General features: G+C 51.6%; 1 protein-coding gene across 1 annotated transcript in view; it reads right to left on the bottom strand.

Moving 5' to 3' along the window:
* The window catches only part of LOC120398180 (tumor necrosis factor receptor superfamily member 16-like), a 50,083-nt gene extending 45,671 nt beyond the window's left edge, over nucleotides 1–4,412 (bottom strand). Inside the window, exon 1 of the mRNA XM_039525318.1 lies at nucleotides 3,657–4,412. Within this exon, the coding sequence (XP_039381252.1) occupies nucleotides 3,657–3,716 (60 nt within the window). The 5' untranslated portion in view covers nucleotides 3,717–4,412. The remainder of the gene's footprint in view (nucleotides 1–3,656) is intronic.
* Nucleotides 4,413–10,163: the final 5,751 nt, after the last annotated feature.

Here is a 10,163-nt window from a genome sequence, read left to right on the forward strand (position 1 = left end):
GCCTGCGTCAGTGTGTGTTGGTGTGCAAAGCCAGGCCATCTGTTCTAGGAGATGCATTTTCCAAAAAGCTCCAGGCTCAGCACTCACCATCAGGGCCAGATTTTCACGTCCTCTGCTTGCATGAGAAGTGCAGAGTCCAGCCGCACTGTCAGCCAGCTGGCTGGGATCTGGGTCCCTCCTTCACTGTGTGTGTTTGTGTGTGTGGGCGGGGGGTGTCGCTGGATTATATGGGTCTCTGAGCTTTTTGGGGTGGGGCCTGTCACTCACTCTGTGCACCTACAGCACCTAGCACAATGGGGCTCTGCTCTCAGTTAGGACTTGGGGAGAATGGGGGGACCTGGTATGGGGGAAGAGGGCACACAGAGCCCCTGACATGAGGGACCTTGGTGTGGGAGGAGGAGCAGAAATGGGGCCCCCCAGAGCTCCTGGCATGGTGGGGGTGGGCAGGGAGTCCCCGAAACAGAGGGGGATGGGAGAGTGACACATAGGGAGCTCGTGGGGTGTGCACTGGGCCTATAGAAGCAACAAAGTGTGCAACCCTCCGGTGATGATAACAAAGTGTGTGTGTGTGTGTGTGTGTTCCCCATTGCACCAGCCTTTAGGCCAGGATGCTACCAGCTGTTGCCAGCGGTGGGAGCCTGACAGCAAGTGCCTGCCACTCTGTGGCCAGACTGGCAAGGTGTAAGCCGGGTGCGGGTGGTTTACCTCATTCCAACATGGGGATTTACAGGGGGCTCTTACGAAGCCCCCTGCCTGCATCCTGCCTTGAGTCCCTGCTGCTCACCCACACCTTTGAGAGGTCTTTTTAAACAGAAGCAGGAGGAAAGTCCTGACCCCGCCTCCGCCCACAAAACTCGCTCATTGGTTTTCTGTCCACATTGACAGCAAGAGACCCACCATCAGGCAAAGATGGTCTATAAATAGAATCCCTTGGTGCACTGCAGGCGAGGGTCCCCCCAGGTGGTTACTGGCAGAACCTTTGAGCTCACCCTGCTGGGCTTGAGGCTTTCCTGTGTGGATCAAACTGGGTTTACTGGAGGCCAGTGACAAGCCAAACTGGGAACACCACTCATGGCGTCCGGCCCCTAGACTGTAAAGTCCTCAGGACAAGCTTGGTGTCTCATGGGTGTGTGCAGCTCCATGAGCACCTCCAGTGATTGTATGGGCCTGATCCCAAATTCCCATTACAGTCTTTGGGAGGGGAGTCTTTCCATTGCCTCTAGTGGGAGTTTGAGTCATAGGCTCTAATTCTCCTCTGGTGTCAACAGCCAAATGCCACCCAAGTCAAGGAAGCATTCACACCAGCAGAGAATTTGGCCCACAGTTTTTAAGAGACCACTATGATCATCTCTGGCCTGTCCATAACACAGGTCGGAGAATTTTGATAAGAAAGAAAGAAAGAAAGAAAGAAAGAAAGAAAGAAAGAGATAGATAAGATAGATAGGGTGTATGGGGATAGATAGATAGATAGATGAAGTGTATGGGGATAGATAGATAGATAGATAGATAGATAGATAAGGTGTATGGGGATAGATAGATAGATAGATAGATAGATAGATAGATAGATAGATAGATAGATAGATGAGGTGTATGGGGATAGATAGATAGATAGATGAGGTGTATGGGGATAGATAGATAGATAGATAGATAGATAGATAGATAGATAGATAGATAGATGAGGTGTATGGGGATAGATAGATAGATAGATAGATGAGGTGTATGGGGATAGATAGATAGATAGATGAGGTGTATGGGGATAGATAGATAGATAGATGAGGCGTATGGGGATAGATAGATAGATAGATGAGGTGTATGGGGATAGATAGATAGATAGATAGATAGATAGATAGATAGATAGATAGATAGATAGATAGATGAGGTGTATGGGGATGGATAGATAGATAGATAGATAGATAGATGAGGTGTATGGGGATAGATAGATAGATAGATAGATAGATAGATAGATAGATAGATAGATAGATGAGGTGTATGGGGATAGATAGATAGATATAGATAGATAGATAGATGAGGTGTATGGGGATGGATAGATAGATGGGATGTATGGGGATAGATTGGATTGATTGATTGATTTAATGAAAAACCTCTCACTACCTGTTGGTAAAAATTAACAGGCCAAATTCATCCCTTGTGTAACCTGTTGACTGGCCCAGTGTTTACATCCTTCTACAAACTGAATAATGACCCAACTGACACCCCCTCACCCCAATCTCACCCAGCCTGAACAGTAGGACAGAGATGTGATTCTGCTGAGTTTTCCCCAAGTTTATCAAAGCAGCCCTTCCGAAACCAGTCTGAGCACTGGTCTGAAAACAAAACACCACAAGTTCCCTAAGGGACTTCAGTTCCCTAAGCCGAGTCTGAGTCTAACTAAAACCCCAGCCCCACTTCACAGTCACTCCTGCACCAAGCAGTTCCTCCCCGAAGGATGGTTTACAACTGCATCCATTATTTTATTTATTTTATGCACCCCACGGTCCCCACCCAACAACAGCCCCTCCTCAACTAAACGAAAAATCTCCCTGAGTCACAACTAATAAGAATAGAAAAATGAAGCCATGCAATGTTAATTACCTCCTCAGGATATAGGAGGATAAATGCAGCTTTTATATGGGCTGACCGCATAATTACAGAGACTGGCTGCACAAAAATGTTAATTCCAGACCAGGAAAATGTGTTCCACATTAATCCTGACATGAAATTTACTGGAAAGAATGAATGAGGGACTCGCATTGCTTTTCTCTCTCTCTCTCTCTCTCTCTCTCTCTCACACACACACACACACACGGCTGCTGGATTCTGCTCTCACTCCCAGTCCCAATGGGGGTAAATCAAAGCAGCTGTTAATGGATGTACATCGGGGAGATGGAGAGTCACCCCCAGTGTGTCGCCCACCTGTGAGATCTCTAGATTGTCCAGTACAAAAACGAGACACCCGCTAAACACAGGCCCCCGATGCAAACAAAAGGCTGGTTCTGGTTCGTGAGAAGCAGCTTGATTCTGCTCTCACATACACCAGGGCAGTTTGAGTTTAGCTGAAGTTTGCAGGGAGGTAAGTGACAGCCGAGCCCAGACCCAAACCCTTTCCCCTTCTCCAGCGAGGTCGGTGGCAAAATCCCTTCGATCTACTTCACAAACGAAAGGACTGGAGGGGTGGGGCGCACCCACTCCGCTCCGTGCGAACCGACACAGCCTCTAAGGCTAAGGAGTTTCATGCAAAATCCAGGGGCTGCTCCTGGTCGTATCCTCACCCCCCCCCTTTAAAACGCAAACCGATTTTACGCACCGTTCCCTCCCCCGATCAGAGAAACCGGGAAACTTTGACCTCTCTGGAGCAACCGGGGGGCGCTTCAGAGGGATCGCAGGGGAAGGCAAAAATCCCCCTCCCCTTCCTCTAGTGTTCACGGCACTTTCCTTGCACGCGGGGTGAGTGAGTGTGTGTGGACGTGCAAGGGGGGAGCGTGTGTGAAACCTGGATTCCAAACGCTGCAGCTCGATTCCCACGGGCCAGGTCGGCGCCTCCCGAACCCCCCCCAGCCCTGTTACTGTAAAGCGCACGATCCTCTCCAGGCTGGCAACCGCCTGGGGTCTCACTGGCCAGCGGGCGGGGGGGGGGGGCGAGGAGCCGGGGCACTCACCTTGCCAGGGAAGAGCTGGCTGAGCAGCAGGAGGCAGAGAGGAGCCCCGGTCAGTTGCATCTCGGCTTCTCCACCGTCCGTCCGTCTGTCCCGGCCGCCTCGCCCCCTGCCCCCTTTGCAATTAATAAGCAAATGCAGGGCTCTTGCAGGGGGGGGTCGTCCTTTGATCCAGCGGATCTGTTGTTTGGGGAGCGGGGGGGCGCTGATGCAAAGTTAAGAGAAACCCCGCCGCATCTAGCAGTCCGGGGAGGAGAGAGAGAGAGTGTGTGTGTAGAAATGAAACAAAAACAAAAACGTTGCAGGAACGGCGATCTGCTACAAAAATAAACTCCAAAACAAAGCAGCCGCTGCAGGAGGAGTTGTTGTGTCTGGCATCAGCCCCTACCCTGAAGTGAGACGTGTCCAGATGCTCCAGCCACGGATCCTGAACCCAAGGCTGGTCGGTAAAGGAGCCGAGGGATTCAGCCCAGGGCGAGCTTTGGCACAAGCTCGGGCCGGGGAGACCCAGGGTCTGAACCCTCCTCTCCAAGGGGAACCGAGGAAGTTCTCTTGCAAGAAGGGAACGGGGGGAGTTTGCTTTGCTAGCAGCAGCCGCGGCGGCTGGAAATGCCTCTGTGTGTGTGTGTGTGTGTGTGCGAGGAGGGCTGGGATGTGAGTCTCCTTGGCCCTACCCCTCCAGCCTTCTCCCCTCCCAGGATCTGTGCCTCCTGCTACCTCCTCCCACTCCTCTCCGTGTCTGTCTCCTCTCTTTTCCATGCAGACATGAAAGAGCGAAGGGACCCAGGATGAAAGAGGGGAGGGGAGGGAGGGAGCAAGAAGCCGGGGAGGGGGTGGAGAGACGAGAGCGATCATACATTTTTAAAAGTTACAGGGGGGAGGGGGCGGGTTTCAGCCCTTTGATTGGCTACAGAGCAGGAGAGGGGGCAGGTTTCTGCGCTGGGAGTGGCCGAGAGCAAGAAGGGGTCGTAAATCTTCCCAGCGAGTCTGGTGGGGAGGAAAGGAGCTGACAGCTTCCCAATTTCTGGAGCCGAAAAGCACCGCCAGACCCGATCACCACCCGCCTTTGTTGTGTAATCGACGCCCTGGCCTTCCTGGTCCCGCCTGGGGAGAGGTGGGCTCCTCTTCCCCAGAGCTACGGCTCCCCAACTTTGGATCCCCCTGGATTTGTGTGTGCATGTTACACACACAGACACACACACACACACCCCAGAGGCACACAGCTGCACAGAACACTCTCTCACACACATACATACCATCTACAGTTTTCAATGCACAGGAAGATTCTCCCTGGATGCCCATTGCTTACTTGGCAAAGAGGTGGAAGCTCTTCATTAAATCAAAGCAATCTTGCCTGGTACTTTAATGCAGCATTTCTCAAGGACCGGTCCCTGGACACGTGCTGGTCCCTGAGATCTCCCCGACACAGTTTTGGTGGAGAAACGCTGCTGTGAAGTCCTGCTCCAGACCTCACAGCGCAGTGGGCCCTGTAAATACTTCCTTAGCCTCAGGAGCTTTGCAAAGGTCGCCAACCTGTCGGGGAAAGAGCGCGCGGGCACCGCACTGCGTAGCCACCGGCCACCCGTGCTGGGCTGCGCAAATAGACACAGGGGTCCGACGCCGACTGCAGCGTGTAGCCTGAGCCCGGGGCCGCGTTGTATCAGCCCATGTCAGCCACCTCCACCAGCAGAGGCACGGCTATTGTTGTTGGTGATGTGACGTTCGCACCCAGACGCTCCAGCTGAGACTGTGGCCCTGGTTGTGCTAGATGCGGCACGAACACATAGGAAGGGACGGGAAGTGCCCTGCCCACCGGGCTGCACAGCCATCGCCCTAGCCTGGCGCTAGTCTCATTGAGCTGGCCTGAACGGAGCGCGAGACCTCCCTTGTCTATCAGAGGGAGCTGCCGCCTCTTGGGTCCACAGAGTCCGTTTGCCGCCACTGCAGCCCATCCCTGATGTGGTGGTGGATCGCAGGGAGATCCCAGGCCTCCCACTGCAGCCTCTCGCCTCGTCCCCCAGAGTCACTGTCATTCTCTCTTGGTTCGGATCATAAAATTCTGGTCATTTCTGGTCATCACAGCGCTACCTGGGCAGAGCCCATAGCGCAGAGGGCTGGGACTCTGGAGATGGGGGGGGTCTATTTCTGACACTGAACTTGGGCAGCCACCTCACCTTGCCCACTTGATCTGTCTTGCCTATCATAGACTGCAAGCTCTTTAGGGCGGAGACTGCCCCTTGCTATGTGTATAGACAGCACCTAGTCCAGCCGGGTCCCAATTTCAGGAGAGGCCTGAAGGTATCACTGAGTTTTCTTCCACGCCATTTCAGACATCGGAGTAGGAAGTCCAAAGAAAGGGCAGAAACAAAGCGATGGGAGCCAATCCGCTAGAATGCCGGGGGATGGAGTAATAAGGTGGCTTTTCTGCTAAAACCACAGCTGCTCTGCGTGGATTTCTCTCATGTTTAATCATGTTGCTCTTGTCGACTCTTTCAGGCAGCATAAGGATGGGTTTCCCCCCCCCACACACACAAATCCTGGTGTTATAATTATCCCGTTGGAGATGTCAGGCTGAGATCTACTCTCCCATCACCGGGTAGATACCCTGCGGGGCGGAGGGGTCCAGAGCACTGACGCTCTCTATTTAGCCAGAGGAAAGGAACAGCACAGGAAACTGTGGAGCAAGCTGCCCCGAGCCAGCAGGAGCTTCCTCTCCTAGTCCTACCCATCTAGGTACAAGTACATGCCCCACTGCTTGAGTGTTAACGCAGCGATCTCCATTTTACAGATGTGAGCGCTGGGCCAGAGCCTCGCTGGTCCTGAGGTGCCCATCTCCCATTGAAATCTGGGCCAAGGAGCTAAGGGACTGGCCCAGGGTCACACAGGGAGATTGTGACTTGAGCGTGGGTTTCCTGAGACATAGGCTAGTGCCGTAGCCACCGGACTGTTCTTCCTCTCCCAAAGTCTCTCATTCTTAGTCCGCCCAGTACTTGGCCGTTCAGTTAAGCCTGCCAGTTGTGGTGCTAGTGGATTAATGGATTTGGAGAATGTCCACTGGGGATATGCCAGAGAACCACCAAACTCATTCCACACATGGCCCTGAACAGCTGTCAGATGGGCACAGCTTTGGATGACTTGAGGTGGAATTCTCATAAGAACGGCCACACTGGATGAGACCAAAGGTCCACCTAGCCCAGAATCCTGTCTGCTGACAGTGGCCAATGCTGGATGCTTCAGAGGGAATGAACAGAACAGGGTAATTGTTGAGTGATTCATCCCATCGTCCAGTCCCACCTTCTGACAGTCAGAGGCTTAGGGATATCCAGAATATGGGGTTGCATCCCTGGCCATCTTGGCTAATAGCCACTGCTAGATCCTCCATGAACTTATCTCATGCTTTTTTAACCCAGTTACGCGTTTGGCTTTCACAACATCCCCTGGCAATGAGTTCCACAGGTTGACTGCGTGCTGGGTGAAGAAGCACTGCCACTTGTTTGTTTTAAACCTGCTGCCTATTCATTTCATTGGGTGACCTCCTTGTTCTTGTGTTATGAGAAGGGGTAAATAACACTTCCTGATTTACTTTCTCCACGCCAGTCGTCTCTTTGCCACGCTGAACAGTCCCCAGTCTTTTTAATCTCTCCTCCTGTGGAAGCTGTTCCATACCCCTAGTCATTTTTGTTGCCCTTCTCTGTACTTTTTCCAATTCAAATATGTGTTTTCTTGAGATGGGGTGACCAGAACTGGACACAGCATTCAAGGTATGGGAGGACCATGGATTTATATAGAGGCAATATGATATTTTCTGTCTTATTATCTGTCCCTTTCCTAATGACTCCTAACATTCTGTTCGCTTTTTGCCTGCCGCTGCACGTTGAGTGGATGTTTCCAGAGAACTATCCCCAAAGACTCTGAGAGCTTTTTCTTGAGCGGTAACAGCTACTTCAGACCCTATCATTTTGTATGTATAGTTGGGATTATGTTTCCCAACGTGTGTTATTTTTCATTTATCAACACTGAATTTCATCTGCCATTTTGTTGCCCAGTCACCCAGTTTGGTGAGATCCTCATGTAACTCTTCACAGTCTGCTTTGGACTTAACTCTCTTGAATAGTTTTGTATCATCTGCAAACTTTGCCACCTCACTGTTTATCACTTTCCCCAGACCATTTATGAATATGTAGAACAGCCCTGGTCCCAGTACAGATCCCTGGGGGACCCCACTATTTACCCCCCTCCACTGTGAAAACTGACCATTTATTCCTACCCTCTGTTTCCTGACTTTCAACCAATTACTGATCCACGAAAGGACCTTATCCCATGACAGCTGACTTTGCTTAAGAGCCCTTGGTGAAGGACCTTGTCAAAGGCTTTCTGAAAGTCCAAGTATGGTATATCCACTGGCTCACCTTTGTTCACATGTTTGTTGAGCCCCCTCAAAAAATGCTAATAGATTGATGAGGCATGATTTCCCTTTACAAAAGCCGTGTTGATTCTTCCCCAACAAATTGTCTTCATCTATGTGTCTGGTCATTCTTTTCTTTACTATAGTTAAACCAGTTTGCCTGGTACTAAAGTCAGGATTACCAGCCTGTAATTGCCAGGATCACCTCTGGAGCCTTTTTTAAAAATCGGCATCACATTAGCTATCCTCCAGCCATCTGGCCCAGAGGGTGATTTAAACAAAAGTTACCACATACCACAGTTAGTAGTTCTGCAATTTCATATTTGAAATCTCACCCCAGCAACACAGCGGAGAAAGTTTCTAGGCCCTGAACCAGCCCAGTTCCCTTGCCCCCGGCCTTTATTTCCCACAGACGTTTCCATCCTTCTGTTGGAGAGCCGCTAACAAAGGGAGGGCCTTTCCCACTGACCTTCTTCTCTACAACCTGGGTGAGAAATGAAATCCCGTGTGGATGTAACTCTGTGACTTCAATAGTAGAAATACTCCGGAGCCAACAACACCTCCAACCTTGGCTGTGGATTCAGATCCCGGCTTTGTTATTTGCAGTGTTGTAGCACCCAAGAGGCTTAGTCATGGACCAGGATCCTATTGCACTTGGTGCTGCTCAAACACAGAACAAAAAGACAGTCGCTGCTGCAAGGAGCTTATAATCTAAGTATCAGACAAGGGACAACAGATGGAGACAGAGCAACCGAGGGGCAGCACACGGAAACAACGAGACAGTATTCATCAGCGTGACAGGCAGTGGACTCTGCATGCCAGCAGCCTAACAGCTGTCAAGTGTTTTGCAGGCATCTCGGCAGAGGAGGGTTTTAAGGAGCGATTTGAAGGAGGATAACGAGGCAGCCTCGTGGATGATTACAAGGAGCTCCTCCCAAGAACAAGGCGCAACATGGGAGAAGGCATGAGGCTCTACGGCTCACAGCCAAACAACGAGGGGTTAAATCCCAGCTCTGAGACCCACTTTCATCCCCGCATCTGCTACCAACCAAAAACAAGAGAAAGAGAGAAAAGGGGGAATTAATAAAATCTAAAGCAAACAAACCAACAACGCCCGACCCCAAGCCGAGCTATGATCCCCCCCAAAAAGAGAAGTGCAGGAGATGCCATGAAATCCCCTGAAGGACTTTGCTAATGCTATAGATTCTTATGAGTCAGGGGCCCGGATACTAGGGTGATGGGCAGCAGGCTAAAAAGAAAGATTGATACGAGAGGTTTTTTTTTAAATCAGGGTTTCGTTGAGCTCACGCCATCCCAATAGCTCACGCTTAACATTTAGCCCTTTCCAGGTGAGGCTCTCAAAGCACCCGGCAAACAAGCACGATCGACAAGCACGGCGCTCTTAGAGGTAGGCGCGGTTGGGGAAACTGAGGCACCGCCAGGCTCAACAATTTGGCCATGGTGTGGGCTTGGCAACGTCCAGGCAGCTGGTGCGCTGGGGCTACTGCTCGGTGCACTCATCAGAACGCCTCTTACTTCGGGCTGGCCTCTTTGCTTTGTTGTAGCCACCTTTTGTCTCCCATCCTGGGCTGCTCGCCCCACAAACTTGCCCTCCAACAACAAAAAGTGTGGCAGGTTCAATCGTGTGTTTAAAACGTCTCTGTGCAGGGACCCAGCTGAGCTGCACAGACAGAATAAGCTGCCCTCGTTCATTAGGGGAGGCCCAACCCACAGCGCTGAGAAATGGGCTTCCCAGGGAAAGCCTCCGAGCCCGAATCCTGATGGTGCGTCCTTCCAGCCACTAGTCACGGAGCCCCCGCTCCTTATGCCCAAGGAATTCCAGTGGTCCCTCCCCGTGCGCTGCAGGCGTGTACACCGGGGTGCTCTGCTGAGGGATACACAGCATTGCTGAAAGGCACAACTGCCTGCCTCTGCTTCCTCAGACTGCCTAGACAGCTGTGCATGGGGGCTTGTCCTGTCCACACCGGCCCAAGCCTGAACACAGTGGGTCTCCAACCGGCGCTGCCTCCTAGGAACACAGGAGACATTCATCTGGCTTGTGACAGGCTGTCAGGTTACGCTGCTGCCGCTTCCCCATCATCACT

This window comes from Mauremys reevesii, linkage group 2 (genome assembly GCF_016161935.1).
Source record: "Mauremys reevesii isolate NIE-2019 linkage group 2, ASM1616193v1, whole genome shotgun sequence".
NCBI classification, from domain to species: Eukaryota; Metazoa; Chordata; order Testudines; family Geoemydidae; genus Mauremys; species Mauremys reevesii.